Source organism: Schistocerca piceifrons, chromosome 5 (genome assembly GCF_021461385.2).
Source record: "Schistocerca piceifrons isolate TAMUIC-IGC-003096 chromosome 5, iqSchPice1.1, whole genome shotgun sequence".
NCBI lineage: Eukaryota > Metazoa > Arthropoda > Insecta > Orthoptera > Acrididae > Schistocerca > Schistocerca piceifrons.
Window position 1 is genome coordinate 232126261 of NC_060142.1, and position 23081 is coordinate 232149341.

Genomic DNA, 23081 nt, shown 5'->3' on the forward strand with positions numbered 1-23081 from the left:
GAACCAACTACTGTTATGGCATCATGTTTACAAAGAGCTTTTGGTTAAAGTGTACTTACAGTGTTGGCTGCTCTTGAGTGGTGTGCAGATGTTGGCAATACTTTGACATTGGTCATACGCAATCAGGTGATGATATATGGTAGCCAATGAGGACCTCCAAAGCTAATTTTTTTTTTTTTTTTTTTTTTTTTTTTTTTTTTTTTTTTTTTTTTTGCAAAAGATACAAGCTGTTTACAATTATTTTCAATATGCATAGCACCAGAATAATTTTTGCTGATGTAATTATTGTGAATTTTAAGGTTGCTTATTGATTCTTCTATTTCTTTGGTGACTGGAATAACTAAAGTAAAGTCTGAGAGCTGGGTTAAGTTGGGGTATGAGCAGCCGAAACCAATGAATGAGAAAGCAAAAAGCCTGATTGTGTTGAGACAGGTGCAGTAGTGTAGCCCACAGCCTAGGTCAGGTTGGAATGTGAGACTTGGTTGTGTGTTGGTAGAGCCAACGAAAGCAAAAGTAAAAAATGTGGTTGTGGTGATAGACTGATCTGCACTTTAGCCTGAGGCTTAGGTTAGGTTTGCATGTGATAATTTGCTTGTGAGTTGGTAAAGCCAGTGAATATCAACACAAAAATATGCTGAAGTGCCAAAGAAACTGGTATAGGCATCTGTATTCAAATACAGAGATATGTAAACAGACAGAATAAGGGACTGCAGATGGCAATGCCTATAAAAGACAACAAGAGTCTGGCACAGTTGTTAGTCGGTTACTGCTGCTACAATGGCAGGTTATCAAGATTTAAGTGAGTTTGAATGTGGTGTTACAGTCGGCACACAAGTGATGGGACACATCACCTCAAGGTAGCAATGAAATGGGAATTTTCCCATTTGACCATTTCATGAATGTACTATGAATATCAAGAATCCAGTAAAACATCAAATCTCTGACACTGCTGCAGCCAGAAAAAGATTCTGCAAGAAAGGGACCAATGGCGATTGAAAAATGTTCAACATGAGAGAAGGGCAACCCTTCCACAAATTGCTGCAGACTCCAATGCTAGGCCATCAACAAGTGTCACCGTGTGAACCATTCAATGAAACATCATCGATATGGGCTTTAGGAGCCGAAGGCCCACTTATGTATCCTTTATGACTGCACGACAAAGTTTTACGCCCTGCCTGGGCCCATCACCACCAACACCAACATTGGACTGTTGATGACTGGAAACATGCTGCCTGGCCAGATGAGTCTAATTTCAAATTGTATTGAGCGGATGGGCATGTACGGGTATGGAGACAACCTCATGAATCCATGGACCCTGAATGTCAGCAGGGGACTGTCCAAGCTGGTGGAGGCTCTGTAATGGTGTGGGGCGTGTGCAGCTGGAGTGATATGCGACCCGATACGTCTAGATATGACTCTTACAGATGACATATAAGTAAGCATCCTGTCTGATAACCTGCATACATTCCATTGTGCATTCCAATGGAGTTGAACAATTCCTGCAGGACAACGTGACACCTCACACATCCAGAATTGCTACTGAATGGCTCCCAGAAGACTCCTCCGAGTTTAAACACTTCTCCTTGCCACCAAATTCCCCAGAAATGAACATTATTGAGCATATCTGGAATGCCCAGCAACATGCTTTTCCGATGAGATCTCCATCCTCTCGTACTCTTATGGATTTATGGACAGCCCTGCAGGATTCATGGTGTCAATTCTCTCCAGCACTACATCAGACATTACTTGAGTCCTTCCCATGTCGTTTCACAGCACTTTTGCGTGCTCGTGTGGGACCTACACGATATTAGACAGGAGTTCCAGTTTCTTTGGCTCTTCAGTGCAAGATCGCCACAGTATACTGACGTGTAGGATAGCCTGAGAATACATTCATCATTGTAACAACCTATCTGTATGTGTTATTTACAGTTTTGCTGAAAATTACAATGATGTGCTTAAAATCTAATCTTATGTAACAACGTATCATCTAATTTCATTTATGAACCGTAAGAAGTTACGAACGATGATCTCATCAACTACCTACATCTCACTCTTGATTCATCGTGTTGACTTCCCATGATTCATGATATGAATCGTTACCAGCAGCAGCACACAATAGAAAATCCACTAACACCTTAACTGCATTTTTACCTAGCTTTCCCAAAAAGTCTTAACTCACAGGTGATGTCACTGTTTTACAAAGTAATAACTTCCCAAAGAGTTAGATATGAGTTCTGACATTCTCCTCCTGTAACTACTACTCAGCAATAAGACCTACTTTGCATTTTATAGTCTGTAGTATCGGAATGCTTCTGAACTTCTTGAGTTGTCTGAATGGTTTTGTCCTCAGTCACTAAAGCACTGATGTTATTGGACACCGCTAGACTGAAGCTACCAAACTTGCAATGTCTGATGGATCTTTTCCTTGTTTTGGAAAGATTGATTGTTATCAAATCTTCTGGTCTACGCCTAGTATTACTACTGTGGACTGCAACACACAAACCTGTTAATCCTTCTTGCACTACAGCCAAACCAGCATGGAGATTCAATATAAGCTGTTCTTTTTCCGATATTGTGCAGCACTATTGACATGGGTCAAATGAACCTACAGATACCAACTTGGCCTTCATCCCATAACATAATGGCATAGTTTTGTGTGACATCATGGGTGTGCAAGCAGAAGATAACAGCCACTGACAATATTTCTTTTGCACCTGTATTAGTTTTTGATATGTAGCTTGTGATGATCTGTAGCATAGCCCAATATTACCTTACACTGAAAGATGACAATCTGGTTGTGAGTTGGCTCAGCCAAAGAATGTCAAAACAAAATCTTAGACATGATGAAATACTGATCTGTAGCATAGCTGAGGTCTAGGTAAAGTATTTGACATTGTGCCACACTGCCAACTGTAAACAAAGGTAGTGAGTGGCAAAAGACTTTGCAAGTAGCAGAACACAGTATGTTGTTCTTGACTGGGAGTGTTTATCAGACACAAGGGTAACATCAGGAGCAGTGAAGAGTGGTAGGACCATTGTTATTTTCTATATACTTAAATGATCTGACAGAAAGGATACATAGCAGTCTGTGGTTGTTTGCGGATGATGCTATGGTGTATGGGAAGCTGTCGTAGTTGAATGACTGTAGGAGGATACAAGATGACTTAAACAAAATTTGTAGCTGGTATGACAAATGGCATCCATCTCTTAAAGTAGAAAAATTTAAGTTAATGCATGTGAGTATGAAAAACTAACCCATAAAGTTCCAATACAGTATTTATGATGCATTGCTTGCCACTGTCACACTGATTAAATATTTAGGTGTAATGTTGCAAAGCAATATGAAATGGAATAAGCATGTAAGACTGTAGTAGGGAAGGCAAATTGTTGATGTCTGTTTATTGTGAGAATTTTAGGAAAGCATGATTGATCTGTAAAGGAGACCCCACACAGGACACTGGTGCAAGACATTGTTGAATACTGTTCAAGTGTTCAGGATCCGCCTACGAAATATCAGACCAGCTGTGTGGCTGGATTGAACAGTTTTTAGCAAACAGAACACAGCATGTTGTTCTCAATGGAGAAACGTCTACAGACGTTAAAGTAACCTCTGGCATGCCACAGGGGAGTGCTTTTCACAATATATATAAATGACCTAGTAGATAGTGTCAGAAGTTCCATGTGGCTTTTCATGGATGGCGCTGTAGTATACAGAGAAGTTGCAGCATTATAAAATTGCAGCGAAATGCAGGAAGATCTGCAGTGGATAGACACTTAGTGCAGGGAGTGGCAACTGACCCTTAACATAGGCAAATGTAATGTATTGTGAATACATAGAAAGAAGGATCCTTTATTGTATGATTATATGATAGCAGAACAAACAGTGGAAGCAGTTACTTCTGTAAAATATCTGGGAGTGTGCGTACGGAATGATTTGAAGTGGAATGATAATATAAAATTAACTGTTGGTAAGGCAGGTGCCAGATTGAGATTGATTGGGAGAGTCCTTACAAAATGTAGTCCATCAACAAAGGAGGTGGCTTACAAAACACTCGTTCGACCTATACTTGAGTATTGCTCATCAGTGTGGGATCTGTACCAGGTCAGGTTGACAAAGGAGATAGAGAAGATCCAAAGAAGAGCAGCGCGTTTCATTACAGGGTTATTTGGTAAGCGTGATAGTGCTACGGAGATGTTTAGCAAACTCAAGTGGCAGACTCTGCAAGAGAGGTGTTCTGCATCACGGTGTAGAGTGCTGTCCAGGTTTCGAGAGGGTGCGTTTCTGGATGAGGTATCAAATATATTGCTGCCCCCTACTTATACCTCCCGAGGAGATCACAAATATAAAATTAGAGAGATTCGAGCGCGTACGGAGGTTTTCCGGCAGTCATTCTTCCTGCGAACCATACGCGACTGGAAAAGGAAAGGGAGGTAATGACAGTGGCACATAAAGTGCCCTCCGCCATACACCGTTGGGTGGTTTGCGGAGTATAAATGTAGACGTAGAATGTAGATGTAAATGTACGTCAGATTAAAGGAAGACACAGAAGTAATTTGGAGGTGGGTTGCCACATTTGTTACCTGTAGGTTCGAACAACATGCAAATATCGTGGAGATGCTTCCGGAACTCAAGGGAATCACTAGAGAGAAGAAGACATTCTTTCCGAGAAGCACTATTGCGAATAATTAGATAACCAACATTTGAAGCTGAGTACAGAACGATTCTACTGCCGTCAACATACATTCCGCATAAGGTCCATAAAGATAAGATTAGAGAGATTAGGACTTGCATGGAAGCATAGTCAGTCACTCACTCTTCCCTTGCTCTATTTGTGAGTGAAACAGAAAAGGAAATGACTAGTAGTGGTACATGGTACCCTCCACCACGCAGCATATGACGACCTGCAGAGTATGTATGTAGATGTGAACATGCGAGTTTCATTGTCAGTTGAGAAAACAATATTTAACTTTTTGCATAATTGACGACTATCACTGCATCTCCTACAACACACATTTCTCACAATGAAACCAAACAACAGAAAATCCAGGATGGAATGTAACAACATCTGAGAAGGAAAGTTGCTACTCACCATATACTGTAGCAGTGATGCTGAGTCGCAGATGGCACAACAAAAAGATTCTAACAATGATAGCTTTCAGTCATTAAGGCCTTGTCAACAATAGGTACACACACACACACACACACACACACACACACACACTCACTCACTCACTCACTCTCTCAAACGCAAATGCTGCTCGCACACACGACTGCAGTCTCAGGCAATCGAAAGTAGTTTCAGTTGCCTAAGACTGCAGTCATGCATGCGAGTTACATTTGTGTGTGTGTGTGTGTGTGTGTGTGTGTGTGTGTGTGTGTGTGTGTGTGCACGCATGCGCCTATGTTGACAACAGCCTTAACGGACGAAAGTTATAATTGCGAGAATCTTTTTGTTGTACCACCTGCGGCTCAGCTTCTCCACTATAAGGTGAGTAGAAACTTTCCTTGCCTAATATTGTTACACTTCTCACAATGATTGTCATTCATTACACTTCTGTGACAGTTTGCATGCTTATCCAAAGTTGAAGTATTCAGTTAAAAAGCTTTATTCAAAGTAATAAAACACCTCAGGGATTCCTATATTTTGATTTTTTAATAAAGATATTGGAAAATGACATTATTTACTGAAAATTGTGTAGGTATTTTATAGCTTTTAAGCTCAAATACTTTGTGTATCAAAATTTACATACACAGGAAAATAAAAATATTTACGACAGACAATTTTATTTACAAAAAAGTATGAAAACTATATATGAAAGACCACAGTAACAAAGATTCCAAGAACAGTTTATCTAATCCTATGTGTTGGTTAGGGAAGATTCAATGAGAAATGCAAACATTTACTGCCACAAAAACCAATGTGATGTTTTTTCGCAGCCACTACATAACTGAGGTAAACTGAAGTTAACTTGTCAGTTTATATTCAACTAACAGTTTCGTGAGTTTTTACCAAACCAAATAATTATAGTTACTTTGACAGAAGTCACAACTGTTGGGTTGCGTGCCACTGCTGATAACGTCTTGAAAGTTGAACAATGGGAACTGAACAGTACACATCTTGTCAGCAGCAAATCAGAATACTCATTCACAATTCAGATCGTTAATACTTAAAATTAGCCGGTGTTTCATTCTATTAGCCTAGAATTTAACCATATCATCAGAATTTTTGGCAAACCTGAAATAAGGCACACAAGCAGATTACTGCAATGACAAATTTATATCTCAGGCTACACTACCCATCAATTTATTATGGCAATTGTGTTTTCCTGTTTAGATTCACTGATATGGCCAACTCACAAGCAAATTATCAGTGTCCAAGCTAACCTAGACTTCAGGCTTCACTACAGGTTAGTCTGTCAGCCCATGTAGTTTCCTTCCAAAATAATACAAAATCAGTAACCAACCTAAAAATACAAAATAACCAGATCAATAAATGTTATTCTGCCACTCCCCACATCAATAACATGTGTAACGAATTTGGATGGTCTACCAAAAGAAAACATTACTTTCAACGATTCTCACTGACCGTCACATACCATCATCTGACTGGCTGTGACCAGTGTCAACAAACTGCCAACATAAGCACATAATGCAAGCAGCACCAACACTGTAAGTGCACTTAAGCCATTATTTTTATCAAATCACATTCATTGGCTTTGTCAGCTGAGAGAAAAACTGTCACTCCTCAACCTAACTTAGAAATAAAGCTGTGCTAGAGATAAATATGTCACCATAACTAAGGTTTCAAATTCACACACAACCTAACTGTCAGTTTCTAGCTTAACCTAGGCCTAAGCTATGTCACAGATAAGTCTGCTCCCACAAATTACGTTCCAAAAAATGAAACAGATGCAAAATAAATATCGTCAGTCTTTTGTCCTATTTCTGTTTGTGCCTTTATGAAATGCCATATGATAATTTTATAATGGACTGTCGCCAGTGTTTAGTATACATAACTTCAAAGGCATACAATGTTAGGCTAATGCAAGCTGTGCAACAGCACCCCGATGCAAGCAATACATAATTTCCTTCACATTTTTGAATGATAAACCTTTAGCTTTCCAATTATTTCATCACAGTAAGCTGAAATAAAATATTAATGGCTGATAATTTGCCAAGAATGACTAGGAAATAGAGGAGTTGTTCTCTACTCACCACAAGCCAAGAGGAGCAAACTGCTACAACACATACTTAATGGAATGATAAAACATAAATAATTGTGAATACTGTTGGATAAAATGTATCACACTTGAATTTTACTGAACTGAATTATTTCAGCTGTCATGACATATCACTGGTTACAGTAATAATCCTGTTTCAATCCTACAAGGATTCTAAGATGAATCAGTTTTCATATGGCCCCACTCTGTAGTAATCAATATAATATTTTCTTCTTCACTACTTCCCTAGCCCAGCAGAAGTATCAGTCCTTTCTAAATGTCTCACCTTTTGCCCTACTCCCCATTCAACCCTGCCTGAACCACCGAGCAAGGTGGCGCAGTTGTTAGCACACTGGACTCGCATTTGGGAGGGCGACGGTTGAATCCCGCGTCCGGCCATCCTGACTTAGGTTTTCCGTGATTTCCCTAAATCGCTCCAGGCAAATGCTGGGATAGTTCCTTTGAAAGGGCAACGCCGACTTCCTTCCCTAATCCGATGAGACCGATGACCTCGCCATTTGGTCTCTTCCCCCCAAACAACTCAACCCAAAACTGTCTGACTCAGTTCAATTCTCCATCCAACCATGATTCACATCCACTGCCCCCAAATCCTCTCATGATAACTTTCCAGAATTTATTAATCTCAAACCTTGCCTACCATCATTCCCCAAATTCCTCAACATGCACACTTACCTTACACCTGCAGAAAGAATTGCAATACACCACTTAAAAATAAATCCCAACCTTATATCTTACCAGCTGACGAAAGCTCCATCATTGTTGTTCTTAACTGCAAGGATTACCTGACAGAAGAACTCCGCCAGCTATCAGCTTATCCACCTACAAACCCTGCCACAGTGACCCCATTCTAGAAATCCAGTAGGATCTCCAGTTTCTTCTCAAATCCTTATGCCCACCCCAGAACCTCTCCCAAGAGTCGATCTTTCTCCTTCTCCCTACCACTTCCTGCACCCCTACCTTCTGCTTTCTTCCTAAAGTCCATAAACCCAACCACCCAAGATGCCCCGTTGTGGCCGGTCACTGTGCCTCCAGTGAGAGAATCTCTTTTAGACCAACACCAGTCTATTACCCGCAACCTACCCTCCTATGTAAAAGATACCAACCACTTCCTCCTCCTCTCCACCGTTCCTGTTCCTTAACCACATGATGCCCTGCTCATTGCTGTTGATACCAGCTCCCTTTACATTAACATCCCCAATACCCATCGCCTTACCACTACTTAACACTACCTTCCCCAGCACATCACAGATTCCAAATCTACAATCGCCTTTGTAGTTGACTTGACCAACTATATCCTCACCCACAACTACTTCTCCTTTGAAAGCAATACCTACAAACAAATCCAGGGTACAGCTATGGGCACCCACATGGCATCATCCTAAGCCAAACTATTCATGGGCCATCTAGAGGAATCCTTCCCAAACACTCAGAATTCCAAACCCCTCATCTGGTTTGGATTCAATGACATCTTTGTGATCTGGATCAACGGTGTGGACTCCGTATCTATGTTCCTCCAGAACCCGAACACCTTCTCACCGATTCACTTCAGCTTATCCTACTCAATCGAACAAGCCACCTGCCTCAGTGTTGATCTCCTCCTCTAGGATGGCTATGTCAGTACCTCCATCCATATAAAACCTATCAACCACCAGCAATACCACCTCTTTGACAACTGCCACCCATTCCACACCACGAAATCCCTTTCATATAGTCTTGCCACCTATGGTCATCTCACCTGCAGTGACGAGCGGTCCCTACCAAAACATACCGAGGCCTTAACAGACAGTAATAACCCTACCAGTCTTGTACAAAAACAGCTCTCTCATGCCTTATCTCTCTAGTCATCCACCACCTCCCAAAGTCCTATTGTCCTGCGACAGAGGAGTATTCCCCTCGTTACTCATTACCACCCAGGACTGAAGTAACTCAATCACATTCCCCGCCATGATTTAAACTACCTCTCATCATGCTCTGAAATGAGAAATATCCTACCCACTATCCTTCCCAACCCACCCACAGTGGTATTCTGCTACCAACCAAACCCACACAATATCCTTGTCCATCTCCATACGTCTGCTCCCAACCCCTTGCATTATGACTCATAAACCTGTAATAGGCCTAGATGCAAGACCTGTCCCATAAATCCTACCACCACCACTTACTCCAGTCCGGTCACAGGCATCACCTATCCCAACAAAGGCAGGGCTACCTGTGAATTCAGTCATGTGACCTATAATCTAAGCTGCAGCCATTGTGCTGCATTCTATGTGGCCATAGCAAGCTACAACCTGTCCGTCTGCAGGAATGGTCGCTGACAAACTGGCCCAGAAACAGTTGGATCACTCCATTGCTTAGCACACCACCCAATGTGATGTTCATCATTTAAATGACTGCTTCAGAGCCAGTGCCACCTGGATCCTCCCTACCAACACCTGCTTTTCTGAACTGCACAGGTGGGAACCCTCCCGGCAATACATCTAACATTCCCGTACCCGTCCTGGCCTCAACCTTTGTTGGTCATTGTCCTTATACATCTAGCCCCTTCCTTTTCCCATTCCAGCACTATTAAGACCTCCATTCCACCAACACACCCACAGTCTTTTTATTTCTCTCCTTTTCCACTATCCACCTTCCCTGCTCTCTGTCTAGCCTCCTGACTGTATCTAGCTTCCCTACCCTCTCTACACCTTGTCCCTGCACACTCCCACAATCAGCTCTTTACCATTCCCCACCCATATCTGCTATCCCTCCCCCTCCCCGCCTCCACCTTACCACCACCATATGGATGCATCTCTCATCATGTGCTGCTGCTCACAATCTGCCCTCAGCATGCAGAGACTGTGGTCATGTGTTTGTAAGTTGCATTTGCATGTGTGTGTGTGCGCGCGCGCTTCTGACGAAGGCCTTGTTGGCTGAAAGCTAACATTCTGTCAGTCTTTTTGTTGTGCCTATCTGCGATTCAGCATCTCCGCTATATGGTGAGTAGCAACTATGCTTTTCATAATACTTTCAGTATTGTAATTGTGTGGTAAACGAGATAATAGTTTGAGCAATGAATATATTACAGAACAAATAAACTTTTGTTACAGTTAAGGGCACTAATACTATAGTATGTAGAGGGTGGGGGGAACCTAGACTTGGGGATATAGAGTATTTTTAATGTTATGGAAGATGCAGACTTGTGAGTAAGTGAGTAAGCACAGAAAAGTTCCAGTTCTGACTTTTAAAAATTTGCGTAATACTGACTTTTACAAAATTTCCTTGGAGGAAAAAAACGTTACCCATATATATATATATATATATATATATATATATATATATATATATATAAAAAAACAAAGATGAGGTGACTTACCGAACAAAAGCGCTGGCAGGTCGATAGACACACAAACAAACACAAACACACACACAAAATTCAAGCTTTCGCAACAAACTGTTGCCTCATCAGGAAAGAGGTAAGGAGAGGGGAAGACGAAAGGAAGTGGGTTTTAAAGGAGAGGGTAAGGAGTCATTCCAATCCCGGGAGCGGAAAGACTTACCTTAGGGGGAAAAAAGGACAGGTATACACTCGCACACACGCACATATCCATCCACACATACAGACACAAGCAGACATATTTAAATATGTAAGTTTCATCTTTATGAAAACTGTGGTTATGATTAATACATCATGAATAAAAGGTACTTACAAATGTATAAATTATTGTTATGTTATGTTATATACCTGCATCAACAACAGATATTCAGTTTCAAAATGAATTTTAGTTCACCAAAATCTGATATAAGGTTCTTTAGTTAATGCAAACTTTACTGAATTATAACTCAGACTAGTAAAGATTTAGGAGATAACTTTGACAGTTTTTTTACAGTAATTGACATATGTAACATTTATTTATGATTTAAAAAATGAGGTCAATTTCCTCACTTTTCATCCGACTTGAAACGGAACAGCCTGTATGTACTATCTTGTCTTTCAATTAACAAATACAAACTAGGCAATTGGATTGTAGCCAACAACTGTGCATGAGCAGCCCGTTGTGAACTTTAGCCAACATACAATGCTCATATAACTATCCACTAGCTGTTCTATGTGATTGTGCTCTACACACTTTCATTTCATATCACAACTGCTGAAGGATTTCTTACATAGATATAGCAACTAGATTTGGTCTGTTAGGGCAATGTATCTAGGTACAAAGTTTGCCACATTTCTGCCAAACCTGTGTTACAGAGCTGGTAATGTTATACTTTCACTTTACTTCCTATGAAATCATCCACTGACAAACAATTTCCTTCATATTTGCACATCCTGTCACATTACACACAAAAACTATGGAACTTAGTTTAATAGAATTAAAGCACACAACTGTTTAGGTTACTGTCAACAAAATAATGCAATTGAAAAATATAAAAAAATACCTATTTCATACTGCATTACCTCATAACCAAGAGAGAAAGAGAACTACAATTTGGCTACTTCAATTAAAAACGGAGCAATATGGAAGTTTTTCTTTGATCCCTTGAGTAGTGTGTGTAGAATAAAAATTGGAAACAAATGTTCAGGCATTAAGTTAGAAAACAAATATATGACAAATTCAGTACTGCACTTAGATATGGGGATGATTTATTTTTCCTTTATTTAACTAGCTGCCACTGCCATAACACATGTGATACATTGCCCACAACAGCAATTACACAAACAAAATACAAAGTCTCATACGAAATCAGTGAGCCCTTTTTTACTTGTCTGTATACTGTATATCCAAGTGAAGTGGATTATATGACATCATAAAAATATGCCAAGGAACTGATATGCTCACAATAACGAAGGATTTAACAGGATATTGCGCGTATCTTTTGCGGCAAATATTAGCTATGTCTTTCTCAAATCAGTTTGTTCTCAGGCAACTGCTTCCTAGCAGCAGAACACAGCTGTTTCCTGTGCGAATCTGGCAAACATAATTAGCTCAACCACATCTCTGAAATTAAGTAAAGATTATACGCCTTGAAAAATAAAACAAAACTAAATAAAATTACCACCTATTTGACAAAACACCCGCATATTGAGACACGTAAGAAACCAAGACTGGTATACGAAACTGATCCACATAGCGCGCGCAATCACACACGTCAGACGACACAATTTAAACTGAACAGTGAATATGTTTTCACATTAAACACACACACACACGAAATTTCCCACAGTAGATCGCAAGAGCAGCACGGAAAGAAGAAAAGAGAACCCAATTTACGAATAATCAAAGAAAGTTTTTTTATGCCTTCATCATATTGAAGCCACAATTTTTTTCAGTAAAATGGAAATTACATGCACTTCGTTCTAGATAATCATTCAGCATTAAATATACAGTCACAACATAAAAAACTTACAACGAATTTTGATTTTCTTTTGTAGTGTGAGCAACCTACAGCCCCTGCTTCTTCCATTTTGATGATGCTGAGGTTTGACAACTATCGACAAAATCCAAATATTCAAGAATCGCACAGTAGCAGTCGATGTCATCCATCGATATGGTGCACAATGTGTTTATCGTATTTGTTTACTGTTTAAAGGGTGGATGAAACAATTCAGCGTGGTAAGGAGGAAATAACAAGTATATGTTTTGAAGTTTACATAATATATAGAACTTAAATAGCCATAAATAGCGTACGTAATTCTCCGTCACGTCGCAGTACAAACACTGGAGCGGTTCTTTTTAAATGGAATACCAATGATGAATTTCCATTACTGTGTACGTGCATATTAATGTTGCAATACGTTCAGTTGAATTTCCAGATGTATATTTGCACATGATGAGAGGATGCTGCCAAGGTAAGGGAAGGGGTTAACGTCTTTAAAAACCATTCTATTGGTGGCGATATTTTTTCCCCCTTCCCAAGGTAGGGGTTGGTTAAAGATTTGCGTTTTTGCTAGTATACAGTTTGAGGCCATTCATTTTCTATGCTGCAGAGAAGTCATTCCGAATTAACACTAGTTCTTCGAACTTAGCTACAGCTGCATTGTCATCAGCATATTGTATCTCAAATAATACTGCAGAAAATGTTATATTCCTTACATTTAAACGGCTCAAATTAAACAGCTTCCCATCCATTCTGTTAGTTAACTGCATTCCTTGGGGGAGATCATCTTTAGCTAACTGCCTGGTTGTCATAACATAGAAGGAAAATAATTTGGTGGCAATCATGCACCGTTACTTAACACCAATATTTCTTGATACGGATTGGCTTACCACCAGAATCGTTACCAATGACAGCTGCTGTCGTATCTGTGTAGAGCAATTTCGACATGGCAAAGCATTTCTGTGAAAAACTATATAGATCTAAGATTTTTCTTAAAACTTCTTGGTTTACAGAGTCAGATGCCTTAGTGAGGTCAATAATGGCAATGTATGGCCTCCTGTTTTGTTCCCGTATTTTTCCTGAAGCAGACGATCTGTGAATACCACATATGTGATTCCTCTAGAAAGCCCGAAGACTCACTGGTTCTATAGTAGTAATTTTTCGACTAAGGATATATTACAATTTGCGAGAATTTGAGTAATTAGCTCTTTCCAAGCCAGACAGCAAAGATATTCCACAGTAGTTATTGCAGTCTGTGCAGTCTTCTTTCTTAAATGTGGGAACCACCAGACTATTTCTGAAATCAGGAGGCAGTTCTGTGTTCCAGATTTTGAGTTTGTTCATGTAGGCCTATGTGTCTTATGAGTTCCTCAGCACATTATTTGAGAGCTTCCATTGGTATAGCATCAGAACTCATGGCCTTGTGTTGCTTTGCTTGATTGACAGCATACTTAACTTCATTTAATGGTGATAGGGAGTTATCTTCTTCTTTGGTGGGTACTTTTTGTATTATATCGTACATTTGTTCATCAATAACTAATTCCTGGTCTTCAAAATGATGCTTCCACATATTCATGAGGGAGCATTGATATTTTTGAAGTGTACACTTGTCATTGGACCACAGTGGTTTTCTACCAGTGGTAGCTGGTCCATAAATCGTGTTTGTGGCTTGAAAAGATTATTGCATATCTTTGCCTGTTAGATATTGTACCTCTTTAGCTCATATATCCACATTCTTCAGCATACACGGTTTCTTTTTAAATTTTCTTTGGCAAGACGAAAGACTTCTTTCTTAGTGATGTTCATGTCCTTTCAGCATCTTTACAAGGCTTTGCTCTTCTCTGAGATCAGTGCTTCAATGCCATCATCATTTTCATCAAACCCTCCTGATACTCCCTGGTCTTATATTCTAATGTTTCTTTGGGGACACCCAAAATAGTGACCGTCAAATTCTCCCAGTGTTGTGTTGCATCACGATGACATCCCATACCCAGTGTCTGATGAAGCTCTTTCTTGTAATTTGAGGCATATTCTAACTATAAACTTACCAGTATCAAATGTGTGTTTATCGTTTTGGTCAGATAGTGACAAATACACGATGGGTGTAATAAGTCAGTGATCTGCCCAATAGTCATTGTGTCCTGTCATTTTTAGTGGTGAAAATATCGTATACATCTTAAGGACAATTACATAGTCAGATATGAGATTATGTTGCTACAATGTAGGGTGCTGCCGTGATCTTTTGAAGTGATTGTTTTGCCGAAAGATGGTGTTGGCAATTGTTAATTCACATTCAGCATATTTTGCAAGTAGCGTAGTACCACTAGAGTTTTTGCTTCCATCGCCCTCCTTGCCAGTGGCACCACTTGACACTGTGAATGATGTATTGGTAGTTGTCATAGTTCCTAGTATCATTAATCAATAAAAAAAATATTTCAGTACTCCACTGCAGAAATTGCCAGTGACGATTCATACAAGGATGTAACTCCATTATATATAATTATCAATACAGTGTTAATTAATCAACTCAACTAAAGATGACCATGTAATCTTAAATCTGGGCAGATAGCCTGTGTTGCTGTACCAAAGCTGCTCTGACCCAGCAGTGCCAAGAATCGTGAATAATGTAATTTCATGAGTGAGAAAGTGACATAAATGAAGTCAACAAAGTGAAAGAGGTCATTCCATGTCATTTCAACCAAAATAAACATTTTTTCACCCATCTTCTCAAACTTTCGTGAAAATACTTTCTCCATCCTCCCTCTCTCTTTTCCCCCCTCCCTCCTCTCCTGCTCCCCCTCTCCCTCGCCCCCACCTCTGCCAATTTTATGGTGTTTCAAGGTAAAGTTTTGAATCTTTAACATTGAAAACAATGTGTAATACCTATAAGAAAACTGCTAGTGTGGGGGAACAAATGTAGGCCTATATGTAAATTTCTAAGGGTTTTTAAATGGTTCAACATTACATTGAATATCATGTAAAGGTAAAATGATATCTAAAGTTCCTAAAATAATCTTCAAAGAATGAGCTATCACACGTTAGATTGAAATTAATTTGGTGTGTGTTCTTTTATTGTGTTTTCCTCCATTATTGGAAAATTTAGGTCACTCTTTATTCAATTTTTTCACCAAGTGTATTCTTCTTCTTTCGATTTCGGCCATCTTTGGACCACGTTCAACAATTCACTTGCCCGGCTTTTTGATCTTTTTTTCTCTCTTCCCAATATTTCCTCATCATTTTCGAGTGGTTCCTCCTCCGCTCTTCCGACCATTTCCTGTTATTATTCTTTAGTTTCGTTTCTTCTGGAAAACACTTAATTTCGTTCACTATTTGTCTAAACTTTTCCCTGTCCCTGATTGACTCACGGGTGACATTAAAATAGGCCAAATCCTTTTTCACCATCTGTATCCATTTATTGTTGGTTTTTTCGTTCCTGTTACTATGTTCAAACACTTTTCTTGTTAGTCTGTTTCCATCCATCCTCGACAGGTGACCATAAAACGTTAGTCTGCGTTTACGCATTGCCTCACTCACTTTCTCAATAGTTTTGTATATTTCCTTATTACTCTTTAGCTTGTACTCTTCTCCAATCTTTCTCGGTCCTAATATTTTTCTCAAAATTTTCCTTTCTTTCTTTTCCATGTTTTCTATTTCCCCCTTTTTGTTAAGAGTTAGGCACTCCGATGCATACAGGCATTCTGGTCTAATGACAGTTTTATAATGTCTTAATTTAGCTTGAATCGAAATGTTTTTTTTGTTATATATGTCTTTGGTTTTTTGAAAAGCAAATTCCATTTTCCTTGCTCTCGCCTGGTTTGCACTCTTGTCTAAACCATTCACTTGAATTATTTCACCTAAATACTTAAATTTTTCTACTCTCTTAATATTGCCGTATTTAGTAATAAGATTTTTCTTGTTATTTCTATGATTAGACATATACACGGTTTTTTCAAATGAAATCTGCAGTCCAGCTCTGGCCGAAACTTCTTGTAGTTTCTCCAGGTAGTTCTGAGCTATTTCTTCGTTTTCTGTAATTATTGCCAGATCGTCTGCAAAAGCTAAACAGTCCACTTCTATTTTTTCTTTTTTTGTTCCAATTCTGATGTCATTCTTGGTGCCTTTGAGTTCTTCTTTCCATATTCTCAATATCTTTTCCAGTACGCAGTTGAAGAGGATTGGGGATAAACCATCACCTTGTCTAACACCTGTTTTAATTTCGAACTTCCTTGAAATTTCACCCATAAATTTAACTTTGGCCTTACTGTTTGTTAGCGTCTGTTTGATAATTTGAATTGTTTTCGTATCGACCCCAAATTCTTCCAATACTTTCAGTAATGTTTCTCTATCTACCGAGTCGTATGCTTTTTTGAAATCTACAAATACTATTGCAAATCTCCGGCCTCTTGAGATTCTGTAACGAATTAGTGTTTTCAGGTTAAATATTTGTTCAACACAGGATCTACCTTGTCTAAAACCTGCTTGATATTCACCTATTTTTTTATCCAGAACTGGCTCCACGATTTGAAGTAATTTCCTTGACAAAATTTTGTATCCTACTGGTAGTAGCGAGATCCCTCTATAATTATTAACATTCATCTTATCCCCCTTTTTGTGTAGTGGGTGTATCAGGGCACACTGCCAGTCTTCAGGAATTCTTTCTTCGTCCCAGATCTTCTTAAACATATGTTCCAAAACTTGTGGGAGGTTGGTATCCATTATTTTTAGGATTTCTGGTACTATGGAGTCTTCACCTGGGGCTTTATTGTTTTTTAGACTGTGTATTATGTGTTTTATTTCTTCAGCATCTGGAGGTTTTGACTCGGTATTAGTATTTCGGTGGTTTTCAAAACTCATTTTATCTTTGGGTGGTTCACAATTTAGTAGATTCTCGAAATATTTTGCTAATATTTCACAATTAGTCTTGTTTGTCAAACCTAGCTTGTTCTCTTCATCTTTAAAACATAAATTTGGGGATTGGTATTTGGTTAGCTGTTTTCTAAAAGTTTTGTAGAAATCTCTAGAATTATTTCTTTTAAAGTCTTCCTCAATCTGTTCTAGGTTATCCTGAAATTGTCTTCTTTTTTTATTACGGAAAAGCTTAGCTGTTTCTCTTCTCTGGATTTTAAAATTGTCAAGATCTTGAGGATCTTTTGTGGAGTTCCATTTCTGCCACAATTTCTGTCTCTTCTCCAGGTTCTCATGACATTCATTGTCCCACCATGGATGTCTTCTTACTCTTTTCACGAGACAATTTTCTTTTGCTATTTCAACTATTTCGTTTTTGATCTCCTCCCATCCCGCTTCCTTATTTATTGTGGATATGCCATCGCTATCTTTGTGCAATGCTCTTTGAAACCGTTGTTTAATTTCTTCATTTTTTAAAGTTTCTGTGTTATATTTTGGAATTTTGTAAAAGGTTTTCTTCTCTTTTCGAAATGGGAGTGGTCTGAATTTAATCGTAGTCAAATAGTGGTCTGAATCAACATCAAGGCTTTTCAGCACTTTAGTGTTTTGAATTTCTTCTTGACAATGAAGTGAGATAGCCACATGGTCAATTTGGAATTCTCCGAGAAGTGGATTTGGTGATCTCCATGTTTTAGTTTTTCGGCTCAGCTTTTTGAAATGCGTTGTCATTATTTTCAAGTTGAAATGCCTACATACCTCTATAAGCCTTTCTCCATTTTTTGAAGTTCTTTTGTGACCTGGGAAGAGGCCTACTGTTCCATGGTATTTTTTCTCCCTTCCTATTTGTGCGTTAAAATCGCCTACTAACATTTTTATGTTCTTCTTTGAGCATCTATCCAGTTCCATTTCAAGTATCTCCCAAAATTCTTCAACTTTCTCCGGGTTATTTTTGTTGTCCTGGTTTATGGGTGCATGGCAGTTGATTATAGAGTATCCTTTGTTTTTACATTTAATCTCAAGAATGGATAGTCTCTCAGAGCTCGAGTAGAAGTTAGTAACTGAATCTAAAATTGAGTGATGTACCAGAAATGCTGTTCCCAGGTATGGCATTTGTTTCATTAAGATTTTACCTGGTTTTCCTTTAAATAAACGATAGTTTTCAAAATCTAAAGCAGTTTCATCTAAAAACCTTGTTTCTTGTAATGCACATATTAAAATTTCTTTCTGGTTCAGCTTTTCAATCAATAATTTCAATTTTCCTACTTTAATTAGAGAGTTTACATTTAGGGTTGCAAACATAGTTGCTTTCTTAAATTTCAGTGTTGTAAAAATAAGTTTTTGTATCTTTTTATTGTTTTCAGTTTCTTTCAATAAATGATATTGAGTTTGAAAACTGATGAACAATTGACAAAATATTTGTGGATGTTGTTGTTGTGGTCTTCAGTCCTGAGACTGGTTTGATGCAGCTCTCCATGCCACTCTATCCTGTGCAAGGTTCTTCATCTCCTAGTACCTACAGCAACCTACATCCTTCTGAATCTGCTTAGTGTATTCATCTCTTGGTCTCCCTCTACGATTTTTACCCTCCACACTGCCCTCCAGTACTAAATTGGTAATCCCTTGATGTGTTAGAACATGTCCTACCAGCCAATCCCTTCTTCTAGTTAAGTTGTGCCACAAACTCCTCGTCTCCCCAATTCTGTTCAATACCTCCTCATTAGTTATGTGATCTACCCATCTAATCTTCAGCATTCTTCTGTGGATAAGTGGCAGCAAATGTGGTTCATGCTTGAGGATGCAGGAAACGGGCAGTTCGGAGTCGTGCTCACTTGGTCATTTGTTTCTGGTCATGATTGTACTGTATAACATTTGTCTAAATTTTAGCAAAACAATGATGAAAAATGTTTTTAGATCATAGAGAAGATGAAGAGCGATATTTTTTTCTGTAAGAAGATTATTTGAATTTGTAATAAGATAACATATGTGAATAGAAGATGATACATTTTACCTGTGCATAAGGGAAGATACGTGCAGCATAGATATGTTAACACTGACTGACTGTCTCAACAAACAAGTTATGTTAGAAACAGAACTGCAGAAAATGTAAGTAATTTATTGCAAGATGAAATTAATAAATAGAAATTACATAGAGGAAAAGATGGTGATGTCGAAACTACTTGTCTCCATGGTAAATATTTTTTCAAAAATATTGATTTCTAAAAGAGAGTGAGTGAGAAAGAAAGTTAACAACACACAAAAACCACGAGAAACTTGTTAAGAAAACACTAACGATACTCATTTACAGCAAAGTAAGGACAAAGCTGTTCCAAAATTATTAGGCCTAATAGTAAAACTGGAATGAAGCCTGTATCTTGTTGCAACATAAAACTTTGTTTACATCGCTCAGTGGTAATGGTATTGGTGAATATGTGAGCAAAATGACAATTCTGAAATGACAGAATAACAAAATGACAGTGCTATGAACTCCAATGGCTTTCACAGAAGTAAGATGCTCATCTTTGGAATTTTATACATGTAATGACAGCTGCAAAAGTGGATATGTAGGCTAAATTAGGGGAAAAAAGAAAATAGAAATTATTTTAGATTGAAGTGCCAAAAAATGCAACTGCCTGCCTTAGAAAAGACAGCAGAAGAAAAATTGTTGATATGGGTTTTCTGGTTGATAACATAATGAACAGTGTGCACTAAAACTGTTGGGACAGTTGCAGTCTTTTCTTCGTGTGATGTGTTGCCCGTTGGTGCATCTTTGTACAGTGGTCGAGCTTTTCTGATGTTTTGTTACATCTACAGTGTGTTAACTGTAAGACGGCAGAGTTGTGAGGGGAGTGCGGGGAGAGGAGGAAGCAAGCATTGGCTGGATGGCGAAGGGGTGAGGAGCCGTTTGGGGGGGGGGGGGGGGCGGGAGACAAGGCACGCCTACCAGTTGCAGTGCTGGCACTACAAATTGCGCGTCACGCTTACACAAAAGCAGACGAAAGGCTTGGAAGTAAAACTCGCTTTAAATGTTGTTCGTAAATGAAACTGAAATCGTCATGTACATTAAAATCTATATATATATAAAAATGAATGTATGTATGTTTGTCTACTATGCGCCAGGATGATTCTTGGAAAACTGTTTGAATCTTCCAATGCTGCGCATGCTTTGTCCTGTGTATGTAGCAGCTCTCACTGAAGATTTGTAAATGGGGTGAAGCAATTTTTTCTGCTCCCTTTCCCTTTCGCAGCATTCAATCACACACAATATAATTTTGCGAGCATCACTATGTACGTAATACTGGTTTCCTTCTAACCGTAGGTCTACCGGTAGGGGTTGTTGGCGACTCCCGAGATGGGCCAGCAACTGCCTCTTCACTCATTTTGATAATGTTTAGCACATCTGCACAATAAAAACACGCAGAACAGTACAGCGCAAAACAGTAACGAAGCAGACGACAATGGCTACCTTGTACAACACAGTCAGCTACGTAATGTTGGCAGCAGTCAAATCTGCGTGCCTACAGAAGCCTCCCGACGTTTACCGACTGCTACCGATTCAGGACTATGGAGAGGTCTGCCATCTAAAAGTTTACACACTGTACATCTACTTGCATACTCTCCCTGTCACATGGTGCACACTGGACAGTACTTTGTATCACAACTTTAGTGTTTGTGTTGTAAGTGGAATTAGGGAACCATGATGGCCTATATGTCTATACATGAACCCTAATTTCTATTATCTTGTCTTGGTGGTCTTTACACAAAATGTAATTTCTGGCAGTAGAATCATTCAGCAGTCGGCCTCAAATAGCTATTTATAGTTTTTCTCAATAGTGTTGCATCCACCATTTGAGTTCACGGAGCATTTATGTAATACTCATATGTTAATGGAACCTGCTGGTAACAAATCTAGCATCATCCCTCTTAATCACTTCAGTGTATTTCTCCAATCTGATCTGGTGGAAAACTCAAACACTAAAGCAGTATGCAAGAAAGGGTTGCACTAGTGTTCTGTACACATTCTCCTTTATAGATGAGCAAACTTTTTCTAAAATTTTCCCATTTTCTCCATTTGCCTTCCCTACTACTGACCTTACATAATTGTTCCAATTCATGTTGCTTCACAACTGTTTGCCTAAGCATATTTTGAGTGTCAAGTAGCACATCACCAATACTTTATTCGAATAGGGTTGTTTTTCCACATAATCTGCAATAATTTGCATTTTCCTACATTTGGAACATGCTGCCATTTGTCATGCCATATAGAAATTTTGTCAAAGTCATCTTGTATTCTCTTATAGTCATACAACGATGACTTACTACTCACCTTATCCATCAGAAAATTTGTATATATGTGGAGTGTTTTATGGGTGGTTGGTTGTAGATGGTTTTAAAGCTCCCTTTGGCATGAATTTATGTTGAGTTTCATGCATCATCCATTTGTTCCATCCCTCTCTCATATAACTTAAAGTGGTTTATTTATTGAGGCATCAAGAGGTTGCAATTGTGAGGCAACTCCTCCCGCAAGCTCTATATTTTCCTGTGGTAATTTTTCTTTCAGAGGATTTTTCTAATGACTACTAGACTGATCTAGCACAAGAAGAGAACTTTTCTTCAACAAAGCATCTTTCCTTTTCTCCTACACTCTCTTAATCCATAACCTCATACCAGCCTCACCCATCCAACCCTTGTCACATACGTGAACAACATCACCTGGCATTATTTCAGAAGTTTTTGGCATTGTTTTGCAGTTGAAAATGATCAGTGAGTTAAGTTCAGCACTGTCAGCACAACATGACAGAACAACAGTGTAGTGCATTTTTTCATGTCCACTTGTTTTTATAGTTAAATAATGGAAAATCCAGGATGGAATTTACAATATTATGAAAAGAAGTTGCTACTCATCATATAGCAGAGATGTTGAGTCGCAGATAGGCACAACAAAAAGACTGTCACAAATAAGCTTTCAGCCAGCAAGACCTTCGTCAAAATTGATGAGACACACACACACACACGTGCGCGCGCACACAACTCATACACCCATGTACAGTCTCTGCCAACTGAAGCCACACTGTGAGTTGCAGCACCAGTGCATGATGGGAGTGGCGACTGGTTGGGAGTAAGGATGAGGCTTGGGCAGGGATGGGGAGGGAGAGTAGGATTGTTAGTGGGCAGCAAAGTGCTGATAGGGAGCACGCAGGGATGAGATGGAGAGAGGGTAAGTATGCTGTGTGAAGTCGGGAAGTTAGACGGAGGGCAGGGCAAAGGGGTTGGGGAGGGGGGTAGTGGAAAAGGAGACAGTTAAAAAGATTGAGTGCGATGGTGGAAAGAGGGCTGTGTAATTCTGGAATGGGAATAGGGAAGGGGATGGATGGGTGAAGACAATGACTAGTGAAGATTGAGGTCAGGAGGTTTATGGGAACATAGACTGTATTGCAGGAAAAGTTCCCACCTGCGCGATTCAGAAAAGCTGGTGTTGGTGGGTGGGATCCATATGGAACAGGCTATGAATCAGTCATTAAAATCAAGAATGTCATGTTGGGCAGTGTGCTCAGCTTCAGGGTGGTCCAGTTTTTTCC

General features: G+C 39.1%; 2 protein-coding genes across 4 annotated transcripts in view; one reads left to right on the plus strand and one right to left on the minus strand.

The window, feature by feature from the left end:
• The window catches only part of LOC124798605 (RING finger and CHY zinc finger domain-containing protein 1), a 95613-nt gene extending 82925 nt beyond the window's left edge, over positions 1 to 12688 (minus strand). For both annotated transcript variants that reach the window (XM_047262080.1, XM_047262079.1), the window contains exon 1: positions 12631 to 12688. In XM_047262080.1, coding sequence (XP_047118036.1) covers positions 12631 to 12687 — 57 coding nt within the window. In that variant the 5' untranslated portion in view covers position 12688. The remainder of the gene's footprint in view (positions 1 to 12630) is intronic.
• A 27-nt stretch (positions 12689 to 12715) lies between these two features.
• Positions 12716 to 23081, plus strand: part of LOC124798420 (adenylyltransferase and sulfurtransferase MOCS3) — a 200505-nt gene continuing 190139 nt past the window's right edge. For both annotated transcript variants that reach the window (XM_047261821.1, XM_047261820.1), the window contains exon 1: positions 12716 to 12836. The gene's annotated coding sequence lies outside the window, so the exon portion shown is untranslated. The remainder of the gene's footprint in view (positions 12837 to 23081) is intronic.